General features: G+C 42.3%; 1 protein-coding gene across 1 annotated transcript in view; it reads left to right on the forward strand.

The window, feature by feature from the left end:
• Positions 1-27,310, forward strand: part of LOC143786271 (neuronal acetylcholine receptor subunit alpha-7-like) — a 275,561-nt gene that overhangs the window by 148,549 nt on the left and 99,702 nt on the right. The window contains exons 5-7 of the mRNA XM_077275551.1: positions 2,123-2,202; positions 4,328-4,495; positions 19,609-19,803. Coding sequence (XP_077131666.1) covers positions 2,123-2,202; positions 4,328-4,495; positions 19,609-19,803 — 443 coding nt within the window. The remainder of the gene's footprint in view (positions 1-2,122; positions 2,203-4,327; positions 4,496-19,608; positions 19,804-27,310) is intronic.

Below are 27,310 nucleotides of genomic sequence, written 5' to 3' on the forward strand. Positions count from 1 at the left end.
CTCAAAAAAAAAAAAAAAGTTCTTACCTTGCCATGCTCCTGCGGCGGGCGAAGCACACTTCCTCCACGCAGGTGAAGGACGCACTCGCCGGCGGCTGACAATGACGTCAGACGCCGGCGAAGTGCGACTGCGCACTGTGGCCGCTCAAGTCAGCTGCCAGTCTCCGACTGGCTGGCGGCGGCTGTTAACTATTGACGTGCGGGCACGGGCCCGCACGTCAATAGTGTACCGCAGCACGTGCAGGGGGGGCCCGGTGAGCAGATGAGACGGGGCCCGATGCGGGCCCCCTCTGCCCACCGGGCCCCATACGCCAGTCATGGCTGTCATGACCTGATGGCGGCCCTGGGTTCCCACTCAGATAGCAGACAGATAGCAGAGAGCAACTCAGCACACAGGAATCAAGAATCTTTTGTGCCTCTTATCCCAGGTTACCTCTGATCATAATGGGAGGCAGAGTATCTTTGACAATTTGTATGTTTTTGAGCAGAGATTTATTTAACATATGGTATCTTAAAGGATGGAGTAGGTTTCAGACAGAAAGCCACAGGATTAATTATTACCACAATTATTTCATATGGACCAATGAATTTGGACTCTTGCTTGGTAAATGGAACCAAATGTTTGATGTTTTAGTGGATAACCAAAGCTTGCGCCCAAATTCAAGCTTGACTCGTTAGAATGCTTATTATTGGCAAATGAATTCTGACTGCTCTGTGCTTTCCTTAAGCTCTTATCCACAAATGTTTCAGTCTCTAGAGCATCCATCTTGGAGGCCAAAATAAAACCAGAATGTGTATGATAAACAAAATAAAAAAATGTTTTGATAAATTCTTGATATTGAATATTAACTGCTAATTCGAAGAAATATATTCCACCCAGTCAGACAGACAATGTGAGACTTAACAGCAAAGATATTGCTCAAGCATCTGATTAATAACTAACTGTGGGCTTTATGTCAGCGGCCATAAAATAGCTGACCTCAACCCCACCACCATTTAACCCACTTGCCACCGCACCAGGGCAAGTGGGAAGAGCCGTTGAAAGTGCCAGAATTTGCACATCTAATAGGTGCACATTTTCTGGGGTGGCCCTGGGCTTCTATTTTTAGCATGGAGAGGCCAATAACCATGGCCTCTTACCAGTCCCTAGCTGTTTGCTTTAGCTTGGCTGGTTGTCAAAAATGCGGGGGGACCCTATGACAATTTTTTAAATTATTAATTTAAATCATTTAAAAAATTGTCTTGAGACCTCTATATTCTTGATAACCAGTCATGATAATTCTGACGGCTGAAGGATGAAACCTGCAGCTGTCAGTTTTGACTGCGCTGGCTAGCAAAAATAGAAGAGACCCCAGATCATTTTTCTAATTATTTATTGCTAGCACAGGCGCCAGCTGTTGAATACGCCCATAAGTGGCGCATGTTCTCGCTGTTATCAGCGATAGCATGTGTGACCTGAGCTAACTTTCTAACCACCAGTCACAGTTTGCTGGCTCATGCTGTCAACTGACAGAGTGGGTACTGCAGCTCTCTGACCAGCAGTAATGATCTTACCACCGATCAGAGCCACTGGTATTTCTCACATTGTCATTCAGGAGACAGCGTGGGAAACACCCGATGTTCGGGGTGCCAAACCCGAACAGTACACGGACTTCCTGGAGAAGTCCGAGTTGGGGGTCCGCGCCTGAACACTAGGTGTTCAGTACAGAACCCAGACTTTACTGTTTGGGTTCTCCCATGTCTACTCACAAATATTGACCATAACATTTCCTCTATGACCAGCACCTCCCACAGGATGAATACTGTAGTGTAGGAGACAGGCACACATCGCTGGAGCAAGTCAGAGTAACAGCAAGAGACTCAAGGATCACTTAAAATATTATCTGGAATACTAGACATAAAATCAGTAGATCACATCTAATTATTATACTCTGAATGGTATGTACCATGTCATCCTATCTTATGAAAGTCCATAAATGTTCAATATAATGTCGATATATTTTGAGATTTGTTCTCCTAGCCACTATCTAGAAGTGGTAGTGTGCACAAAGTTGTGGTTCTAAATGTGTAGCAATACTTGCAAAATATATAACTGAATAATTTTTATCCTGTATGTGTTTTAGTGCAGATGAAAGATTTGATGCAACATTTCACACTAATGTCTTGGTGAATTCCTCAGGAGCTTGTCAATATATACCTCCAGGTAAGAGCCAATGTGTGTTATTTCTATTAGGTTTAACACAACTATTCATACTATCCATAACTATGCAGAAATCTATCCAAACAGGTTCAGCCTAGGACATAGGATAGGTTATCAATATAAAGGTAGTGAACAACTCCTATCTATAATTCATCAATATAAGAACGGTGAGTGTCAGAGACCACTAAGAAGTGTACAAAGCTGTGTGTTCTGCTCTATACGTCCAGCAGCCACGGGAAGTGACAACAACTGATCAGTGGGGCTGCCAGGTGTCAGACCCCCACTGATCTTAAATTGATCACTTAACCCAGGAAGAGGTAATCAATACAAAAGTAATGAACAGTTCCTGTAAAGGGGTTGTCCAGTCAAAAACTACTAGTCTATGTTACTTCAGAGTTGTGAGGATTCACATCCTATGCACTGTGCGCTGTGATGATTCACTGGCACCGGGGGGCAGCGGCCATGTGGTTGCAAGTATGCAATATGCAATCCTGGCCACATTACGACTAGATGGGGGCAAGTGTGTTGAGCGAGGCTGGAAACAGTCTAGTCAGAAGGTGGTCGGGACTATGCATATCACATGAATGCCACTCCAGGCGCTGGCACCGAAGAGTCCTAACAGCATACAGCGCGTGTGATGTGAGGATTCACAATGTGACTGCAGATGTGACTATAGACCTGTAGTTTTAGACCGGACAACCTTTAAGTAAAAATGTAGTGCCTGCATTAATTTATTTACTTATCTGGTCTGCTTTGTATTTACTCTTATTATATTCTCTAATAAGATAATTTATGCACAGGGCTATCATAATGAAACCTGCCACCTATCGCTTAAAGATTTGTTTTCACCTGGTCAAAAGTAGACAGTTTTGACCCTAATTTTATTTATACCGCTCTAAGTTGAATTTTATTAAGGGGAATCTGTCACCCCAAAAATCGTATATGAGCTGCGGCCACCGGCATCAGGGGCTTATCTACAGCATTCTGTAATGCATTCTGTAATGCTGTAGATAAGCCCCCGATGTAACCTGAAAGGTAAGAAAAACAGGTTAGATTATACTCACCCAGGGGCGGTCCCGCTTCGATCCGGGTCCAATGGGCTTCGCGGTCCATGTCCGGTGCCTCCTATCTTCATATGATGATGTACTCTTCTTGTTTTCCTGCAGCGGCTCTGGCGCAGGCGTACTTTATCTGCCCTGTTTAGGGCAGAGCAGAGTACTGCAGTGCGCAGGCGCCTGGCCTCTCTTACCTTTCCCGGCGCCTGCACAAAATAGTTAATAAAGAACATTTCCCACATGCCTACTTTACATCAGCACAATTTTTTAAACATAATTTTTTTTTGTTAGGAAGTTACAAGGGTTAAAATTTGTCTAGTAAATTCTCATTTTTACAACAAAATTTACAAAACCATTTATTTTAGGGACCACGTCACATTTGAAGTGAGTTTGGGGGGTCAGTATAACAGAAAATACCCAAAAGTTTCACCATTCTAAAAACTGAACCCCTCAAGGTGCGCAAAACCACATTCAAGAAGTTTATTAACCCTTTAGGTGATTCATGAGAACTAAACCAATGAGGAAGGAAAAAATGAACATTTTACTTTTTTCACCAAAAATTTACTTAAGATCCAAACTTTTTTATTTTCGCAAGGGTATCAGGACAAAATGCACTACAAAATTTGATATGATAGAAAATACCCAAAAGTGACCCCATTCTAAAAACTGCACTCCTCAAGGCGCTAAAACCAACATTCAAGAAGTTTATTAAACCTTCATATGCTTCACAAGAATTAATGGCATTTGGAAGGAAAATAAACATTTAATCTTTTTTCAAAGATTTTTCCTTTAGACCCAATTTTTTTTACTTTCACATATATAATAGGAGAAAATGGGCCCCAAAATTTGTTGTGTAATTTCCCATATGTGGAGGAAAACTATAATTTTGCTTTTTCATAGATCGTTGTTTTTGCTCATCTAGTAATAGTCTGGTTTGTTCAAACATGAGTGAGAAAGAACAGCCAAAAAACTCCAGTCTGTTGAACTAAATGTGTAAAAAATCTACCCAATAAATTTAGCACTAAATTACATTCTCCTTGTATGAACAGATGAAATGTATTTGCATTTTTCAGGTATTTTGAAGAGTACATGTCACATTGATGTACGATGGTTTCCTTTTGATGTCCAAAAGTGCAAACTAAAATTTGGTTCTTGGACTCATAATGGCTGGCTACTTGATCTACAAATGCTAGATGCCGATATTTCAAGTTATATTTCTAATGGAGAATGGGATTTAGTAGGTAAGAATTTCAGAATAATCAGAAGCAAATATTTTATGGAATCTAATGTCTTTATTGTATTGCATAGTAAACAAATAGATCCTATACTATACAGTATGTTAGTAAGGAGTTCGCTGCTTAGAAATCATACAGGTGCTACACTGGCCAAATAAGCTCAGCCACTTCCAATTATGTAAGAAACTGTGATCATTTGTTTCTCACATTATATACTGTATTAGTCAAAAGGAGCAGAGAATTTTGTGTTCTAACTATGGTAATTGCTGTATGATGAGCCTTAGAAGGTTGTGTTATTTTTTTTTTTAAATCTAGTCTCCACGTTTTTCTCCACCACCATTAAAAATGACGGATAACTAAAAGCTTTTTGGACATTCACTCTAAGTGGAAGTTTGACATTACTATAATATAGAGTAGCTTCCGAGGCCAGGACGGGTTTCACTCTTCATTCTATATATTGGTGTGATGGGCATTTAGTCTAGACAGCTGAAGCCATGGCTTGAGTAAGTAGAGTTTAAAAAGGTCCTGTAAACATACAGGTTTGATTCCTAAAAACTGTTAAAGTTGATCAAAGTGATCAAAGCTGCAAGCATATGCGAGGGCTGGAATAACAGCTAAAGCCTTTAATATGGTACGTGAATCATCATATGCTCATTTTCTATCAAAATCCATTCTAACGACCCTCAGTAAAGGAAGGAGCCTTTACTCACTAGTTTTTTATTTCAGGGAAGTGCTATCAACGACAAACAATTGCTTGTTGCTTCTAACTGAAACTGTATGGGGGGAAACAATTACAGAATAATTGCAGAAAAATATGTATGTGCGAAAACAAATACAGTTACTATATCATATAGATGGAAGTAAGCCTGCTCCAATCAACTTATTATATCATTGGTTCTTATTTTTATGTATTTATTTGACTCACTTATATAGCACCATTAATTCCACAGTGCTTTACAGACATTTTCAGCACTGTCCCCATTGTCTTTGAAGTGTGGGAGGAAACCGCAGTACCCAGAACGAACCCACGCAAACACGGGAGAACATAAAAACTCCTTGCAGATGTTGTCCTTGGCTGGATTTGAAACCACGTTTTTGACTTTAACCTCTTCACGACCTTGGGATTTTCCATTTTTTGCGTCTTCATTTTTCTCTCACCGTCTTACCAGAGCCACTTTTTTATTTTTCTGTCAATATGGCCGTGTGAGGGCTTGTTTTTTGTGGGACGACTTGTACTTTTGAACGACACCATTGATTTTATCGTATTGTGTACTGGAAAACAGCAAAAAAATTCAAAGTGCGGAGAAATTTCAAAAAAAGTGCAATCCCACAATTTTTTTTCCACCATGCTACAACTGACCTGTCCTTATGATTTTCCAGGTCTTTATGAGTTTGCAGATGCCAAACATGTCTAGGTTCTTTTTTACTTAAGTGGTGAAAACAAATTAGGAGAACAGGCTAGGTTCCCTAGCGTAGAACGTGTAGCCAACTGAGAAGTCGGCCCAGTTCTCCAGAAACCCAAACCCCTCCTTCCTACATAAATTTTTGAGCCACTTATTAACCTTCCTAATCTCCCATTGCCTCTCTGGCATGGCAATTCCCTGAAATCGTTTTTAAGGACCTTCCATCTACCTCTAACTTTGTCATTTGTGCCAATGTGCACCATGACCACTGGGTCCTCACCAGCCCCTCCCAGTAATCTGTCAACCGATCAGCGATGTGTCAGACTCGAGCGCCAGGTAGGCAGCACACCGTTCGACAATCCCTGTCTTTGTGACAGATTGCCCTATCTGTTTCCCTAATAATTGAGTCCCCCACTACCAGCAGCTGTCTGGTCTGCCCTGCTCTCCTATTTCCCTCCTTACTGGAGCAGACACTCCTCCGGCTTTCAGAGGACATGCCTTGCTGCAGTAGTTCTACCCCTGTACTGGCACCCCCCTCATCCGCCAACTTAGCAAACTTATTGGGGTGTGCCTGATCAGGACTAGCCTCCCTGGCATTCTGTAAATTTGATTTTAGTTTTTCTTGCCCTGATGTAGAATCTTGCATTTCTCCCTGTTAAATACCATTCTATTAGTGACTGCCCATTGTTAAAACTTATCTAGGTCCTTCTGAATCCTTTCTCTGTCTTCTCTAGTGTTAGCCATCTCCCCTAGCTTTGGATCGTATGCAAATTTGATCAGTTTACTGTCAGTTACTTATCTAGATCTTTTATAAAAATGTTGAACAGCATTGGTGCCAGGACTGAGTCTTGTGGTAGCCCACTTGAAACACTCTTCCAACTGGATGTGCAACTATTTATTACCACTCTTTGAGTCCGATCGCTGAGCCAGTTATGAATCCACCTAACCGTAGCCTTATCAATCCCATGCTTGGTCAATTTTTCAATAAGGATAGTATGAAATACTTTATCAAATGCTTTGCTGAAGTTGAAATATACTAAATCTACTGCATTTCACTGATCCACCCAGTCAGTGATTCCATAACATGTTCCGGAAAGCAAGCGGGCTCAGCGCTGGATCCTGCATGGAATGCAATGACATGATCTATGACACATGTATGTCTTAGTTCGTGAACGAGTTATGACAACTAGATCAAGGCCTTTCATTCTAGTCACTGCAAGCATTTAAAGTCATGAACATATGACCATGTCAATGAAAGAGTTGATCCATAGAATATATTTCCAAACTGTACATGTCTAGAATCCTTTACATTTGGTAATTGTCTTTAAAAAAAAATACCTTTAAATTGATCCTTAATACTCCTGAAATTTGAAACCAAATATAAAATTATTTCCAAAGAATATGTTGAAATGAATCTCATTCTGAGAAAAGATGAATTCTGCTTTATCTGTGCAGTGCAGAGATGACTACAGTAACATATCCTAACATTTCCTGCGGACAGCAAGCATACTGACAGCACAATAATCAATGTGACTGAAGAACCATGTTTTACATTAACTAGCAGCAATTTTAGACATACCTATTGTAATGACTGAGAGAGAAAAGCATACTCAAGAAGTAGAACAATCCTATATATCGGTTGTGTCACAGGTACGTACTTATCAAAATGCCCTACATCTTGACACTGAGTAATGTGAAAAGATGGGATGATTCATATGGAGTATTGCCAAATAAAACAACATCTTACATGAAGAGGAAGTTCACGACTCCATGACTAAAACTTAACAGGTCCTATTACAGTCAAAGGGACCTGGAGATGCCGCTGGTTTACATCATGTGAAATATTCATAGACAGCATCATAAAGCCAACATGTTGCAGCAATTGTGGCAGCAGCAAAGAGCCCTGACACAGTATGTCATGTCATATAGCCTCGGCCAATGCAGTACGTACGTTGCACATATCATGTTTACAGAGTGGGCACAGATTAAAGGACCTCTGCACCCTTCTGCACAGTTTTGAAATGGCTACAATGATGGATAGAGCTGACGACGCCATCATCAGCATCACTATTCTGGTTATCTATATGCTGGAGAAGACTTTGAATAGCCTGCGGGAGGAGATGGTGATCCCAGAGGAAGTGGATGAAACAGAGCTGGATGCGTAAGGGATATCATTGTCTCTAAGCTCAAGGCTGACGTAACAAAGGCGGGTGCCAAGGGAAGGTGGATTACTGTGATCAAGGGGGACTGGTAATAACAGACAAACTGTTAGTGAAGGTGCAAGAGCCAAAAACAAATGGTAGAGGAAGAGATGATGGGCAAGCAACTGTCAGGAGATGAAGAAGATAATCATCCCCTCTCTGTTGTTCATCTTTGGCATGAGGGGATGGAGGAAACAAGCCTCATTGTTACCCAGCCACCAACACAGCATGGCCTCAGACCTCATTGAAAAGCCCAACATATGAGTGTCTTCTTGTTGCATTATCTGCAACATTATCCATGTATAGTTATGATTCGAAATAGTGCTGACTAACGGATTGCCACTCTGATCCACGCTATAAAACCAAATTTTGCCAGATGCTTCCCACCCTGGAAAGGGACCCGCGAATGCTGGAGTATCGAAACACGCTTATACACAACCTTAGCTTTTCCCCAAGACAGCATTGAAGCACACAGTGCGCATCGCAGCTCTAGACTCCCAACCTCTAGCATGTCAATTCGTCAATGCCTACACATTGGCTTCAACAGAAGCTGCAGTAGTGTAAGTGAAAAGAAGCAATTTCTCTGAGTCCCATAACACTTTTTTTTAGACCAGCTCGTGCAAGAGCACAACAGAGTTCAAGTTTTACGCGTGGTGAACGAATGGAGAGGATGGTACAGGAGTATCTAGAACTGAATATCAATACCATCAGGGAGGGCTTAGACCCTTTCACATTTTGGTCTTCCAAATGGATGAGTGGCCTGAGCTCGCTTCACGCCTTGGAGGGGTTATCATGCCCGGTAGCCAGCGTTCTCTCAGAACGTGTCTTAAGTGCTGCTGTGATGTCCTGATGGATAAGCACAGCTGGCTGTCCCCTGAAAGTGTAGGCCGCCTAACTTTCACCAAGATGAACAAGTCATGGATCTCCAAAGGACTTTTGCACCCAAATCGCAGACTGTACAGACTAGGCGATGTTGCATTTTTTTAGTGTGCTGCATTAATCCTGCGTTACTGCACTCTGTGATGTCTTTAGTGTGGCTTCTGTGCCTGCTGCTGCAGATGTTAACAGAAATTTGTGGAAATGAGAACAGTCATGGTTCATCTACATCTGCTGGGCTGGTTGTAGTGGAAGATGTGTCAGTCCCTATAATACTATTTCAACTCTTGTGAAATTGATGCCACTTCAGTGGTGTCTAGCCAGGGCAAATGCCAGAAGGACCGATGCCAGTAGTGGGTTGCTGCACACCGACTCCCCCCCAGCGCCGACCCTCCCCGCCGTCGCCGCATTCAACTATACCGACGTCTATGATGCCGGTACAGTTGAATGCAATGATGGAGAAGAGAGCGTCTACTGACGCTCCCTCTCCCATCATTCCCTGCTCTGCTTCTGACACTGCAGGTGCGCACGCACTCACTGTGTCCCAGGCAGTGCAGCGGCAGCTGCCGAGACAGGAGCAGGGAGCAACGCGGGCACGAGGAGAGTTGAGGAGTGTGCTTTTTTATACTGGACTGTGGGGCCATTCTCGGGGGGGTGGAGAGATGCGGGCTGTGCTGTATACTACTATGTGGGATGTGCTGTATACTTCTATGTGGGCTGTACTGTATACTACTATGTGGGCTGTGCTGTATACTACTATGTGGGCTGTGCTATATACTACTGTGTGGGCTGTGCTGTATACTGCTGTGTGGGCTGTGCTGTATACTACTGTGTGGGCTGTGCTATATACTGTGTGGGCTGCGCTGTATACTACTATGTGGGCTATGCTATATACTACTGTGTGGGCTGTGCTGTATACTACTACGTGGGCTGTGCTGTATACTCCTACGTGGGCTGTGCTGTATACTCCTACATGGGCTATGCTGTATACTGCTACGTGGGCTGTGATGTATACTACTGTGTGGGCTGTGCTGTATACTACTGTGTGGGCTGTGCTGTATACTACTGTGTGGGCTGTGCTTTATGCTACTGTGTGGGCTGTGCTGCATACTACTGTGTGGGCTGTGCTGTATACTACTGTGTGGGCTGTGCTGTATACTACTATGTGGGCTGTGCTGTATACTACTGTGTGGGCTGTGCTGTATACTACTATGTGGGCTGTGTTATCTGCTATGTGGGTTGTGCTATATGCTATGCGGGTTGTGCTATATACTATGCAGGTTGTGCTATATATTATGCGGGTTGTGCTATATACTATGCGGGCTTTGCTATAAACTATGCGGGTTTTGCTATATACTATGCGGGCTTTGCTAAATACTATGGGGCGTATATTATATTCTATGGGGGAGGCCGTGTTATATACTATGTGGCTGTGTTATATGCTATTGTCGGGGTATATTATATTCTATGGGGGAGGCTGTTATATACTTTGGGGGGCTGCATTATATTCTATGGGGGCTACATTATATATTATGGGAAGTTGGGCTGTATTATATTCTATGGGGGGCTGTATTAGATTTTATGAGGGATGATTGCATCATACTCTTTGATGGGGCTGCATTATATTCTATGGGGAGGTGGGCTGTATTATATTCTGTTTGGGGCTACAATATATTCTATGGGGGGCTGTATTATATTTATATTCTTTGAGGGGTGATTGCATCATACTCTATGAGGGTGCTGCATTAAACTATGAGGGGGGCTGCATTATATTCTATGGGGTGGCTGCATTATACTCTGGGTTGGCTGCATTATACTCTGGGGTGGCTGCATTATATGCTGTAGGGTGGTGGCTGCATTATACCATATGTGGGCTGCATTATACTGTATTGAGGGCGATGGGGAATACGTTATACTATATGAAGAACTATGTGGTGCATTATACTACTGGAAGTGGGATACTATATGGAGCACTATGAGGAGTGTATTATGCTATATGGAGGACTGAGCAGTGTATTTTAATGTATGGAGGGCTATAGGGAGTGTATTATACTATATGGAGGACTGTGGTGCACATTATAATATATGGAGGACTATGGGGTGTATTTTACTAAACAAGTAAAATGCTGCATATTCAGATTGTTTTTTGCTGGAACAAAAATCATTGTTCTCAGCAGCACATCGCCGGCGTAAACTGTAGATGTGCTGCTGATAACATGATGCTGTATGGTGATCTGTTAGTGATCTATTAGTGATCATTCTGTCCCATCATTATTCCTCAGCTGGTGGAAAGAGGCCAGGAAACAAGCGTTGAACAACTAAATAAATGCTTTTGTGTGATGTGCAATATGTTAGCATTTGGGGCCCCATTTTAAACTTTGCCTAGGGTCCCACTTTGCCTAAAACCGGCCCTGCCTACAAGTGTACAAAGATATTATACAGTCACCATGTGACAAGTGGGCATGTGTAACTTCAAATGCCAGGGCTGAATTTTAGTCCCAGTCCGGCCCTGTGTCTGGCCCTAATTTTTGGAAATGTGAACACTCCTGGTTGGGTGTCCATCTGCTGGGTTAAAAGTTGTGGAAGACCTGTAGGTCCCTATTATACTATTTCTACTGTAGTGAAATTGATGCCCCTTTGACGGTGTCTACCACTAGTTTTTGGAAATGTGGAGTGTCCTGATTGGGTCTCTCTATCTGCTGTAGTGAAAGAGATATCAATCTCCATTACAGTATACTATTTCTACTGTTGTGAAATTGACTTCGGTGGTGTCTGCCAATAATTGTGGTAAATGTGTAGACTCCTGGTTGGGTCTTCTTCATGCGTGTTGCCTGTATCAGTAGGTGTCCAAGACTGTCAGGCCTCCACTTTCTTTGAGTCAACTACCCGTGTTACTACTATCCTTAGATTTTTCTGACAATAGTACTCTACGAAGTTGATATTTGTGCCACCTGAGTGTGGCTCAGCATGAAAGCAGGTTGAGCTGTTGCATGTGGTTTCAGGGCTCCCAGCACAGCAGGCCTAAACCGATCTGTCACCCACCCCGTCTTACTTTGGCTTTCAATTGAAAGCTGTAAATGCTGTCCCAGACCCCCATACATCATACATAGCTGATTGCTGCTGTGCCATGCTACAGTTTGTGTTATGACCCCAATGGCGAGGGTCTCAGAGGAACGTGGAAGTCTGCAGAATACAAAAATCCAGCTCATAGGGCAGTGGTAACTGGGTTGACCATATATCTACTATATAACGCCAACACTAGAAGTAGCCGGGAATCATTCCTACGTTGATTCTAGATGACACGCGCCAGCCGGAGAATCTAGCTACCCCTAGTAGAGGAAAACAAAGACCTTTCTTGCCTCCAGAGAAGGGGACCCCAAAGCTGGATAGAAGCCCCCCACAAATAATGACGGTGAGGTAAGAGGAAATGACAAACACAGAAATGAATGAGGTTTAGCACAGAGAGGCCCGCTTACTGATAGCAGAATAAAGAAAGGTAACTTATATGGTCAACAAAAACCCTATCAAAATCCACACTGGAAATTCAAGAACCCCCAAACCGTCTAACGGTCCGGGGGGAGAACACCAGCCCCCTAGAGCTTCCAGCAAAGGTCAGGATATAGATTAGGAACAAGCTGGACAAAAATGCAAAACCAAAACAAATAGCAAAAAGCAAAAGGCAGACTTAGCTGATATAACTGGAACCAGGATCAGTAGACAAGAGCACAGCAGACTAGCTCTGATAACTACGTTGCCAGGCATTGAACTGAAGGTCCAGGGAGCTTATATAGCAACACCCCTAACTAACGACCCAGGTGCGGATAAAAGGAATGACAGAAAAACCAGAGTCAAAAAACTAGTAACCACTAGAGGGAGCAAAAAGCAAATTCACAACAGTACCCCCCCCTTAGTGAGGGGTCACCGAACCCTCACCACGACCACCAGGGCGATCAGGATGAGCGGCATGAAAGGCACGAACTAAATCGGCCGCATGAACATCAGAGGCGACCACCCAGGAATTATCCTCCTGACCATAGCCCTTCCACTTGACCAGGTACTGAAGCCTCCGCCTGGAGAGGCGAGAATCCAAGATCTTCTCCACCACGTACTCCAACTCGCCCTCAACCAACACCGGAGCAGGAGGCTCAGCAGAAGGAACTACAGGCACAATGTACCGCCGCAACAAGGACCTATGAAATACATTGTGAATAGCAAACGACACAGGAAGATCCAGACGAAAAGATACAGGATTAAGGATTTCCAATATCTTGTAAGGCCCAATAAAACGAGGTTTAAATTTGGGAGAGGAGACCTTCATAGGAACAAAGCGGGAAGAAAGCCATACCAAATCCCCAACGCGTAGTCGGGGACCCACACCGCGGCGGCGGTTGGCAAAGCGCTGAGCCTTCTCCTGTGACAACTTCAAGTTGTCCACCACATGATTCCAGATCTGCTGCAACCTATCCACCACAGAATCCACCCCAGGACAATCAGAAGGCTCCACATGACCCGAAGAAAAGCGAGGATGGAAACCAGAGTTGCAGAAAAAAGGCGAAACCAAGGTGGCGGAACTAGCCCGATTATTAAGGGCAAACTCAGCCAACGGCAAGAATGTCACCCAATCGTCCTGATCAGCAGAGACAAAACACCTCAAATAAGCCTCCAAAGTCTGATTGGTTCGCTCCGTCTGTCCATTAGTCTGAGGATGGAAAGCAGACGAAAACGACAAATCAATGCCCATCCTACTACAAAAGGATCGCCAGAACCTGGAAACGAACTGGGATCCTCTGTCTGACACAATATTCTCAGGGATGCCGTGCAAACGAACCACGTTCTGGAAAAACACAGGAACCAGATCGGAAGAGGAAGGCAGCTTAGGCAAAGGAACCAAATGGACCATCTTGGAGAAGCGATCACATATCACCCAGATAACGGACATGCCCTGAGATAGCGGAAGATCAGAAATGAAATCCATGGAGATATGTGTCCAAGGTCTCTTCGGGACAGGCAAGGGCAAGAGCAAACCGCTGGCACGAGAACAGCAAGGCTTAGCTCGAGCACAAGTCCCACAGGACTGCACAAATGACCGCACATCCCTTGACAAGGAAGGCCACCAAAAGGACCTGGCCACCAGATCTCTGGTGCCAAAAATTCCCGGGTGACCTGCCAACACCGAGGAATGAACCTCGGAAATGACTCTGCTGGTCCACTTATCCGGGACAAACAGTCTGTCAGGTGGACAAGACTCAGGCCTATCAGCCTGAAATCTCTGCAACACACGTCGCAGATCCGGAGAAATAGCTGACAAGATAACTCCATCTTTAAGAATACCAACAGGATCAGCGACTCCAGGAGCATCAGGCACAAAGCTCCTAGAAAGAGCATCGGCCTTCACATTCTTTGAACCTGGTAAATACGAGACAACAAAATCAAAGCGGGAGAAAAACAATGACCAGCGGGCCTGTCTCGGATTAAGGCGTTTAGCAGACTCGAGATACATCAGATTTTTGTGATCAGTCAAGACCACCACACGATGCTTAGCACCCTCGAGCCAATGACGCCACTCCTCAAATGCCCATTTCATGGCCAACAACTCCCGATTGCCCACATCATAATTTCGCTCGGCAGGCGAAAACTTCCTAGAGAAAAAGGCACAAGGTTTCATAACAGCGCAACCAGGGCCTCTCTGCGACAAAACGGCCCCTGCCCCAATCTCCGAAGCATCCACCTCAACCTGAAAGGGAAGTGAGACGTCAGGCTGGCACAAAACAGGCGCCGAAGTAAACCGGCGTTTCAACTCCTGGAAAGCCTCCACGGCAGCAGGAGCCCAGTTAGCTACATCGGAGCCCTTCTTGGTCATATCCGTCAAAGGTTTCACAATGCTAGAAAAATTAGCAATAAAACGACGGTAGAAGTTAGGGAAGCCCAAGAACTTCTGAAGACTCTTAACTGACGAGGGCTGAGTCCAATCAAGAATAGCTCGGACCTTGACTGGGTCCATCTCCACAGCAGAAGGGGAAAAAATGAACCCCAAAAAGGGAACCTTCTGTACACCAAAGAGACACTTTGAGCCCTTGACAAACAAAGAATTTTCACGCAAAATTTTAAAGACCAACCTGACCTGCTCCACATGCGAATCCCAATTATCAGAAAAAACCAAAATATCATCCAGATAAACAATCAAAAATTTATCCAGATACTTCCGGAAAATGTCATGCATAAAGGACTGAAAAACTGAAGGCGCATTGGAGAGCCCAAAAGGCATCACCAAGTACTCAAAATGACCTTCGGGCGTATTGAATGTGGTTTTCCATTCATCATCTTGCTTAATGCGCACAAGGTTGTACGCACCACGAAGGTCTATCTTGGTGAACCACTTGGCACCCTTAATCCGGGCAAACAAGTCAGACAACAGCGGTAAAGGATACTGAAATTTGACAGTGATCTTATTTAAAAGCCGATAATCAATACAAGGTCTCAAAGATCCGTCCTTTTTTGCCACAAAAAAGAATCCCGCACCAAGAGGGGAAGAAGACGGACGAATATGTCCTTTCTCCAGAGACTCCTTGATATATGAACGCATAGCGGTATGTTCAGGTACCGACAGATTAAACAGTCTTCCCTTAGGAAACTTACTGCCTGGGATCAAATCTATAGCACAGTCACAGTCCCTATGAGGAGGCAGTGCACTGGACTCAGACTCACTGAAGACATCCTGATAATCAGACAAATACTCCGGAACTTCCGAAGGCGTAGAAGAAGCAATAGACACAGGCAGGGAATCCCCATGAATACCACGACAGCCCCAACTTGAGACTGACATAGCCTTCCAGTCCAGGACTGGATTATGGGTCTGTAACCATGGCAGCCCTAAAACAACCAAATCATGCATTTTATGTAAAACCAGGAAACGTATCACCTCGCGGTGTTCAGGAGTCATGCACATGGTAACCTGTGTCCAATACTGCGGTTTATTTGCTGCCAATGGTGTAGCATCAATACCCCTAAGAGGAATAGGATTTTCTAATGGTTCAAGAGTAAAACCACAGCGCTTAGCAAATGAGAGATCCATGAGACTCAGGGCAGCACCTGAATCTACAAACGCCATGACAGGATAAGATGACAGTGAGCAAATCAAAGTTACAGACAGAATAAATTTAGGTTGCAAATTACCAACGGTGACAGGACTAACAACCTTAGCTATACGTTTAGAGCATGCTGAGATAACATGTGTAGAATCACCACAGTAGTAGCAGAAGCCATTCCGGTGTCTATGAATTTTCCGCTCATTTCTAGTCAGGATTCTATCACATTGCATTAAATCAGGTGTCTGTTCAGACAACACCATGAGGGAATTTGCGGTTTTTCTATCACATTGCACCGAATTAGGTGTCTGTTCAGACAACACCATGAGGGAATTTGCGGTTTTGCGCTCCCGCAACCGCCGGTCAATTTGAATCGCCAGTGCCATAGTATCATTCAGACCTGTGGGAATGGGAAAACCCACCATAACATTCTTAATGGCTTCAGAAAGGCCATTTCTAAAATTAGCGGCCAGTGCACACTCGTTCCAATGTGTCAGCACGGACCATTTCCGAAATTTTTGGCAATACACTTCAGCCTCGTCCTGCCCCTGAGACATAGCCAGCAAGGCCTTTTCTGCCTGAATCTCAAGATTGGGTTCCTCATAAAGTAAACCGAGCGCCAGCAAAAACGCATCAAGATCAGCCAATGCCGGATCTCCTGGCGCCAGCGAAAAAGCCCAATCCTGAGGGTCGCCCCGTAAGAACGAAATAACAATTTTTACTTGCTGAGCAGAATCTCCAGATGAACAGGGTCTCAGGGACAAAAACAATTTACAATTATTCACGAAATTCCTAAACTTAAACCTGTCTCCGGAAAACAGTTCAGGAATCGGTATTTTAGGTTCTGACCTAGGATTTCTGATAACATAGTCTTGTATGCCCTGCACACGAGTAGCCAGCTGGTCCACACTTGTAATCAAGGTCTGGACATTCATGTCTGCAGCAAGCATAGCCACTCTGAGGTAAAGGGGAAGAAGAAAAAAAAAAAAAAAACTCAGAATCTTCTTTCTTATAATCCCTCTTCTGCAATGCATTAAACATTTAATACTGGCCTGGCAAACTGTTATGACCCCAATGGCGAGGGTCTCAGAGGAACGTGGAAGTCTGCAGAATACAAAAATCCAGCTCATAGGGCAGTGGTAACTGGGTTGACCATATATCTACTCCTAACGCCAACACTAGAAGTAGCCGGGAATCATTCCTACGTTGATTCTAGATGACACGCGCCAGCCGGAGAATCTAGCTACCCCTAGTAGAGGAAAACAAAGACCTTTCTTGCCTCCAGAGAAGGGGACCCCAAAGCTGGATAGAAGCCCCCCACAAATAATGACGGTGAGGTAAGAGGAAATGACAAACACAGAAATGAATGAGGTTTAGCACAGAGAGGCCCGCTTACTGATAGCAGAATAAAGAAAGGTAACTTATATGGTCAACAAAAACCCTATCAAAATCCACACTGGAAATTCAAGAACCCCCGAACCGTCTAACGGTCCGGGGGGAGAACACCAGCCCCCTAGAGCTTCCAGCAAAGGTCAGGATATAGATTAGGAACAAGCTGGACAAAAATGCAAAACCAAAACAAATAGCAAAAAGCAAAAGGCAGACTTAGCTGATATAACTGGAACCAGGATCAGTAGACAAGAGCACAGCAGACTAGCTCTGATAACTACGTTGCCAGGCATTGAACTGAAGGTCCAGGGAGCTTATATAGCAACACCCCTAACTAACGACCCAGGTGCGGATAAAAGGAATGACAGAAAAACCAGAGTCAAAAAACTAGTAACCACTAGAGGGAGCAAAAAGCAAATTCACAACAAGTTTGTACTGTGGTTGAATTGAGGCCACTGTCCTGGTCTCTATCCATATTTTGATGTGTTTTGGCAGCTTTTGGGGCCATTAGAAGCCGTTGTGCATGTGTTTGTTTTTGCCTCTCATTGACTTGAATGGCGTTCGGCTGTGTTCGAAGAATATTCAACGAATAAATCGGTGAATATTGCAAATTCGGCGATCGTAATCTGAACCAAACATTGAAATATTGGCTCATCTCTAGTAGAGTTAGGTTAAAATGATGCAGATGGCAAGGTGTAGTTAAATGTTTGGTCCCACTGTGATGCACCAAGCACCTGTACTTAGTTTGAACAGCAGTCATTCTGTGCTGATAGAGTCCCTTAAAATATTACCTGGCATTTCAGACAACTTTTCAGAATAAGCTGTTGTATGGATATTTGAAGAATAACACTATTTCTGGCCATTTCATTGACTTCTGTCCTATAGTTTTAACCATGCTCTGCAGACTTTATAGCTAAATGAATGGTAGAGAGTATCCTCTGCTATCTCTGAGTGAGTGCATAAAAAGTACCTGCTATAATGTTATCCATACGCAGTACACAGATACATGAGACACTCCTGCTCTCTCATCTCTGTTCAGAAGCATCAGCTTTAAAGACATAATTCAGCAGTGTAGCTGTGAATCTACCACTGGAAAGAGAAACTACTTATTAGAAAGCTGCTGCTATTTATCTCTATCTCTCACTCTGCTCCTCCCTCCTTCTTCTCTCACTTCCTCCTTCTATAGACTTCAATACATATCTCAGGGATCATCAGTAAGTTGGAAGTCTGTCTTGCTTTTAGAAAGATGGATTTTAAAGCAAAAATGTCACCAGGTTTTTGCTACCAAATCTGAGAGCAGCATGATCTAGGAGCAGAAACCCTGATACAAGAGATGCGTCGCTTACTTGGCTGTTTAGTGTTACTTGGCATGTCAGAGTAAGGAGACGTATACACAGTGCATGATCCTCTGGAAAATTAAATATATCCATGGCATGGAGGTCTCATTACTTTGACATGCCAGGCCTGGCTTGTCACTATCCAAAAGGAGAAATGTTACCCCTTTGATCCAAGTCTTAAACCTCTCACTTAGCCAAATCTGATCTAATACTTTGCATTGACAAGGGGCAGTACCCTGAAACACAGTGTCTGCAAATTGAGATTCTGGTTTGGCTTTTACCCTAAGTCATGTGACAAGGCTCCTTAAAAGGGTCGATATTGACTTTTAGGATTGCTACTTCCAATAGGTGGCACAAGAGTTTTGGTCCCTTTCCTCTCTGAAGAGGCAATTTCCATATTTAATTTCCTAGTGGAGCATGCATGACGTATAAGTCTACGTACTCTGACAGCCGGGCCTGGCTTATCACTCTCCAGAAGGAGAAACGTTACCCCTTAGATTCCATGAATAATAAAATATGCCTGTGTGCAGCTAAGAGCCTAGAGCATGGGAGCAAACTACACACTGTATATTCAATATGTTTGTATGTTGTAAACTCCTAAGCTCCCATTGGTGGCAACTGCAGACAAAAAGAAGTTAGTCATTAGACTCCAAGTATCCATGTATTGGCTTCTATACTCTATATCAGAAAAATGGCGCAACAGCCATTACAAAAATATATTAGTAAACCAATTGACACAGTGATTTATACTGTATATTTAGATTAAAAAAATGGAGATGGAATATTATTTTATTTGCAGTATATTACCCATTATATTTTCCTTTGCAGATGTCCCAGGCAAAAGGAATGAATTGTACTATGAATGCTGTAAGGAGCCATACCCAGATGTGACATACACGGTGACAATGCGTAGGCGTACCTTATACTATGGATTAAATTTATTGATACCTTGCGTTCTTATATCTGGATTAGCATTGTTGGTGTTCCTGCTGCCTGCTGATTCAGGAGAAAAAATATCACTGGGTAGGTAATAACGTCTCTTTGGAAATATTAGAAACTAATATGTTTGAGATATGTGTTCACATTAGGAATAATGTCCCCTGACGCTGCGTGTTCCTTATTACGGCACTGCAGTGCTTAGGGGATAAGAGCTGCGCTGAATAATTTACCAATTACATTGAACCATCACATCAATACTGTTTGATACCCAACGTATTCTTTATTCTTCCATGGAACGAGCTCTGTAGCAATTGAAACTTTATTAAAAGTCAGCACTTCACATTGCTGCTGTCAAATTCTCAATAAATGTTTACATTTTACGGTCTGGAGGGATTTCTATCTTTTTTATTTTCCTATAATACAAATGACTGAACACATGAAAAGCAAAAATATTGCTTACTGCTCTGTGTTTAACAAAATATTGTAGAAAATGAATGTAGAAAGTAGAGCATAAAACTTGCCAATATAAAACTTTCCTATCCCTCTGACATTGCTATAATATTGGTTATATGGTTGACAAAATGTATGTTTACTTGTAAGGTTCTGTTCACATGTCGGTTTATCCTTACTGTTAACCTGTTGTTCTCAGGAACATGAGAGACAGCAGACCCAACAATGCAGATGAGCTGTAGGCTGCTATCAAAGCAACCTGGGCTTCCATAACACCTCAGCAGTGCCACAGGCTGATCGCCTCCATGCCATGCTGCATTGATGTAGTAATTGATGCAAAAGGAGCCCCGACCAAGTATTGAGGGCATTTACTGAACATACATTTCAGTAGACCAACATATCGGATTTTAAAATCATTTTTCAAGCTGGCTTTAAAAAGTATTCTAATTTATTGAGATAATGACTTTTGGGTTTTCATTGGCTATAAGCCATAATCATCAACATTAACAGAAATAAACACTAGAAATAGATCACTCTGTTTGTAATGACTCTACATAATATGAGTTTCACTTTTTTGTATTGAAGAACTGAAATTAATTAACTTTTTGATTATATTCTAATTTCGTGAAAAGCACCTGTATGTACATCCATTAATAATAATGTACTAAACAAACCCTTACAGCAAACTTTAATTTTACAATTTCAACCTCTATTATCAGTGATTTTTTTTTTGTATTCTGCACAGAGGTTTTTGCTGACAGTATTTTTCCTAGAAAAGGAGTCCTGCAAATACATTTATCATAAATTGCAAATATATTTAACATTTATACAGCCCAATTGAAATATTGTAAAGTCAGCTTTTTAAATTAGTTATATTATTTTATAAGTCATACGTTATTACTTCCATACTTTTAGTATGCCAGGCAAGGAATCTTGTAACCTTGGGGGTAGATAGGACATCTGGGTTTAGTATGACTGATGTATTCTCATAGAACTGCATCACCTAAAGCTTTACCTTTCTAGTACAAAACTAGAAAGTTATATTACGAATTTAGAATAGGAACATATTGTAAAATTAGCCGATAGCATTCTGTACACTTAATCGGATCAGAATGAGTCAAAAGTGGAAATTCATCTTGTCATTGTCCTTCTGTAAAGCAACAAATCTGTTACATCTGTGACTTTGCTTGCCATAAAATGACCTTTTTCTACTTGCTGTTAAGAAATTTTCAACTATTTTCTGGCCTGACTGCGCATCATAAAAATCCATATTTAAAGGAAACCTGTCATCTAATTCATTCTGACTAAAGTTACATGTTTGCAGCCAGATAAATCTATATAAAATTATTATTATTAATATTTTGTTTTATTTAAATATTAAAAGAAAAGAAGAAAAAGGAAGGTGGGAGACTTTGCACTTGACAAAATATGACAAATATGATATTAAGGTTGAAGCATCTTTCCGAAAATGGATTAGTTTAGGGCATTACCAGAAAATTTGTGAACTTGTGACAATTTACTGCAGTTTTTCCAACATTTGTCAGATTGAGAAGAAGAAAATCTGTCTAACTTGGAAGGCGTCACATACTCAGTGGATAAGAGCAGCTTATGATACATGTTCTGAAGAGAAGTGCATAGAAAAGGGGAAAAAGATGAGTAAGCCCTTTTTGTAAATGTGGACCATTGATCAACAGAAAAGTATTTATGCAGTTCTTTCCCAATTTAGAATAATGGCAGTTTTGTGGAAGCTATAATCTTTGTTATTGTTTGTTTTTTTCTTTTCTTATTTTTGTAGACCAAATTTTAACAATTTTAAATGTTTCTCTATTTGTAATTTTAAACTCATCTATCAAATTTTTGAAGGAACCTTATTTTTTTTTGAGTTGAGATATTAACTATTCCATTATGTATCCATCCTGAGGTACCAGTGATAATGATTTTGAGTGCTGTGAGAGGAACTGGAAGATCAACAAAGAGTGGGTTGTGTGAGCATCTCGGGAGAGGTGTTTTCCACAACAAAATTGTTCCTTTAATGGTTTGGAAGTGGGATAGTGGAAGGTTATGGTCAATTAAGGGAGGGATTTAAGTGATGAGTGTAAAAATGCATTTCCATACTTATCCATCCAGTTGGTAGATTCAGAGGGGAACAACCAACATTTTATTGATTAAAAAATGAAGTGTGATAGTAACTTGTGAAATTAGGTACCTCCAATTCTCCATCAGTATTTTATAACAAAATGGTCTTCTCAATTCTTGAGTTTTGAGAATTCTGTAGGAATGATAGGGACTGCTTCTGGAGTTTGTGAAGCCAAAAGTGGGGTGTATTTAATTATCCTTCCATATTATATCAAAACACTCTTTTTCCGTTATTCCTTTGTATCTCCGTTCATACTGCAACCACACACACAAATGATACACCATTTGAAAGGTAAACTTGCCCCTTCAGCAAGAAAATAGCCAAACAAACCACACATCCACGATGTTATCACAAAATACAATTTTAACATTAATTTCCATAAACCTGTAGTATGGAAAAATGACCTGCAGGTAGCACCACACTACCCCAAAGCATACTAATACAAAGCTGAAACAAATCCTAACATTTGCCTTGGGGGCTTTCCAGCTTGCCGAACTCCTTGCCCAGCCGATTTCAGGCAGGTACATATAAAATATTTTATACATATGTGGAAGTAGAATAAAAGTAAAACTTTACCTGTTTAAGACTTCAGCTTTAAAACTGAAGCTATAAATGAATGCAGCCTGAAAGGGACCGGACAGGTTCTGAACCATCAGATTTTCCGTATTATTGGACAGTCATGGAAAAGTATATCTTCCTTCTAAGGTTGCAGCTTATTGGTGACCTGGAGTAACCTCTGGTTCCAAGTAAAAAACTGCAGCGTTGACATAACTCAGAGTGTACATTGTTTCCCGATGGGAGAGATTGGTGGAAACAACCTTGCAAAAATTGAAAAAAAAATCCAAAGGGAAAGAAAAGGTAAAATAATCTGCAGATATTACTTTTTTTAAAAGGGATATTCCCAATTATTATACAATGGTATAAATAGGCTCAGTTATGGGGTCAATTCTCCTTCATCATTTTTACTGTCAAAGTGGCACTGCTGTACAGGGAGCAGCTCTCTTCACATACATAGGGCTGTGCTGCACTTCCCTACACTTCAGATAGATGGCAGTGCTGCTGTGGAGGGGGAAAAATGCTGCTTCCCCTGTTCTTTTGCAAGGTCCTGACAATCAGACCCCTTCTGATCAGTAAGAAAAAATACAATTATGTTTAATGTTGGGGGATCTCCTTTAGGCTGGAGGCACACACAAAGTGTAAAAAATCGGTCCGCTTTACATGGACGACAATCGCAGAAATGTTCCCTGAACAGAGATCGCATGTCATCCGTGTGCAGTGCGAGGATGCGATTTTCTCGCTTGTAAGCATCCGTGTGACATCCGTATGGCAACATTTTATCGCCGGCTTGCAAAATGGACATATAATGGATCCATGGGCTCAAATATTTGTGAAAACATATATATATATATCAGTAACACACATACCTCCCTGTGTTCATCATTTCATTAAATACATTTACATTTAACCAGCTTCATTTTCCTGAAATTGCCTGTGCCCCCGACAACCAATGTGTGAAAATTTCACACGGGCCAACTAGTTGTACTGGTATTAAATATATAACCTATTTTGGGGAGAGCCATCATTTTATAGGAGATAACTCTACCCAGCCATGTGGATTGTATTTTGGAAAAGTTATCTAACTCTTTTTAGAGCGTATGATAAAAAGGTTAGTTTTACATAGAAAAGAGGATGGATCAGTTCCTTGGATGCCTAAATAGTTATTGCTTGACGTTGTTACATGTAAGGTAATTCAATAATTGGAGTGATTGATAAATTTTAAATCCTAATAGATATTCAAAGGGATACTTTTGAGGGGTCACACCTTATTAGCTCAGCAAGGGGTTCTATAATCAAAGTGAAAAGAAACTGGGAAGGGGGACAACATTGTCAGGTTCTATTGGTTATGGGGAGATGGAAACCGAATAGGGAATTATTGGTAAATGTTTTACTTGAGGGTATATAGGGTTTAATTGCATCAAAATGAATCCTGTGAAGCCAAATTTGCATACGGTTTAGAAGGAATCCAATCTCACAGTGAACCTGATAGAAAACTTCTTCTGCTTTGAGAGTTAAGAATAAGGAGGAAGTTTTATTTTTTTCTACATAAGAGATTAAATGTATTACTTGTCTTGTTCCATCAGAAGCAATCCTTCCTTTGGTACACAAAAAGACAGATATAAATAACCATGGTACCGCTGAAAACGTCATCTTGTCCCACAAAAAACGAGCTGCCATACAGCGTCATCAAATGGGGACAGAAACCAGGCACAGGGGGATAGAGAGCGACCAATGGGGAGAGAGACATGCAGGGGGAGTGGAGTGCATAGGAGGGAGAGAGCGACCCATGAGAAGAGACATGCAGGTGGGAGCAGAGTGCATAGGAGGGAGAGCGACCCATGAGGCGAGAGGAGTGCATAGGAGGGAGAGCGATCCATGGGGAGAGAGACATGCAGGGTTGAGCGGAGTGTATAGGAGGGTATGCACAAATGGGGAAAGAGACATGCAGGTGGGAGAGGAGTGCATAGGAGGGAGAGCGATCCATGAGGAGAGACATGCAGGTGGGAGAGGATTGCATTGGAGGGAGAGTAACCCATGTTTCTGTCATTAAACGATGGGTACCAACAATTTTGACCATGTGTGTATATCCCACTTGGTCGGCATGATTGATAGAAGGATCTTAATTAATCTTTTAACTATCATTTTGTATTGATGTTTGTCAAGTAGATCAGTCTGCAATTGCATGGAAGGGCAGTTTCTGTTCTAGGTTTGGGGATTGTGATTATTTTTGCTTCAAACAATTCTTTTCAAAAGCTGTGGATGAATTATAAAATCTTTTGATATATGGTACAATAAATGATTTTAAAGTAAATTAGTAATAAGAAGCTGTCTGGTTTAGATAATTTGTTTTTTAAGTTGAGATATACAGGAAGCTTTTTTTTATATTCTTTGTGCATGTAATGTTGAGAGATTCTATCTAATCTTGGGAGAGAAAATATACTTTATGTAAGGCGATCCCTGTGGTAGCCCATCAGCAACCTGCAATGCAGTCGTGGGTGTCGATGAGTTTCTATGGCATCTGGAAGCCTAACAAAAGCCTCCAGGTCTTCCATATACTGCAGCCAATCAGATATTGCCATGGTATAGGCCTGATAGATATGACATAAGTCTATCAGTGGTCATCTGACAACTCTAAAAATGGCTTCCATGAAAAGGCTTAATGCACACCACTCCACTTACCTGATTCCAAGAGTTGCCCAGGCCTTCACCATTTAACTCTTGTAGCAGGATTTGGATTTACACACGGACTCCTGTTGTTGTGGCCACAGAGTTGACTGATGGCCGGCTGACAGAAGTGGTCACGTAACAAGGTCAGTACCAAGGAATTCTGAAAAAGTTGAATAGCACACACACCATACTGCCAGATTGGTCAGCACTACAGGTTTCTGCCACTCCAGTCCAAGTGGTTGAATAGAGCAGCATGCCCCAGATCATCTGGTCCTGAGTCTCCCTCAGTACCACAACTGCTAGCACAATGAATACATGTGACAATAGGCTGTCATTAAAGCATTTAAAGGACAGTGTTATACACAGTTCTGCTAATGGAGTACTGTGCATTACCAATGCAATGTCCCCTTACAGGACTACAAAAAGTAAAAAAAAAAAAAGTTTTAAGTGTTTTAAGAAAAAGTGAAAACACCCTCCCCAAAATTCCAATTTTCCCAATAAAGAAATGTTAATCAGGAAAAAAATAAGCATATCTAAAAAAAAGTTGTATATTTAGTATCAACACATCTGCAGTGACATGTAATATAGAAGTATAAAATTATTTATTCAGCACAATAAATGTTGCAAAAAATAAAATTATGCCAATATTGCTAAATAGAAAGGAATCAAAAAGTTGTGTGATTATATGTTGGATATCATTCTAACTGTAATGAACTGTGTTGGGAGTCAAGATCCCACTGCTGCACAAGGGGAATCTTGAACCATGTCTGCTGCGGTCTCCCATTCTGCATCAGCCACAGTGGAGCCTGCTCAGCGGAGACGTTGGTCCCAGCGTCTCACTGAATCTGATACTGTGCAAAGGGTTACTGCTGCTCCTCCAGGCTCTTCTATTGTTCCCTGCACTGGTCTGCGGCGAGCAGGCTTTTCTGGGACTAAAGGTAGCTTCACACTAAGCGACGCTGCAGCGATACAGACAACGATGCCGATCGCTGCAGCGTCGCTGTTTGGACGCTGGAGAGCTGTCACACAGACCGCTCTCCAGTGACCAACGATGCCGAAGTCCCCTGGTAACCAGGGTAAACATCGGGTTGCTAAGCGCAGGGCCGCGCTTAGTAACCCGATGTTTACCCCGGTTACCAGTGTAAAATGTAAAAAAACAAACACTACATACTCACCTTCGCGTCCCCCGGCGTCCGCTTCCCTGCATTGACTGAGCGCCGGCCCTAACAGCAGAGCGGTGACGTCACCGCTGTGCTGTACTTTTACTTTACGGCCGGTACTCAGTCAGTGCAGGAAGCGGATGGCGAGGGACGTGTGACAGACATCAGAAGGTGAGTATGTACTGTTTGGTTTTTTTACTTTTACGATGGTAACCAGGGTAAACATCGGGTTACTAAGCGCGGCCCTGCGCTTAGTAACCCGATGTGTACCCTGGTTACCATTGTAAAACATCGCTGGCATCGTTGCTTTTGCTGTCAAACACAACGATACACGGCGATCTGACGACCAAATAAAGTTCTGAACTTTAACCAACGACCAGTGATATCACAGCAGGATCCTGATCGCTGCTGCCTGTCAAACTCAACGATATCGCTAGCCAGGACGCTGCAACGTCACGGATCGCTAGCGATATCGTTTAGTGTGAAGGTACCTTAAGTCCTGCTTTGCACACACTGAGCATTCCCAGTGTAAGATCTCTCAATGGAGATCAAGGGTCACATGCTCAGGTACTGCAGCAACTTCCATTGGTCCTCCAGGAAAGCCCTGTACCTGATCAAG

The sequence above is a fragment of the Ranitomeya variabilis genome, chromosome 1 (assembly GCF_051348905.1).
Source record: "Ranitomeya variabilis isolate aRanVar5 chromosome 1, aRanVar5.hap1, whole genome shotgun sequence".
Lineage (NCBI taxonomy): Eukaryota > Metazoa > Chordata > Amphibia > Anura > Dendrobatidae > Ranitomeya > Ranitomeya variabilis.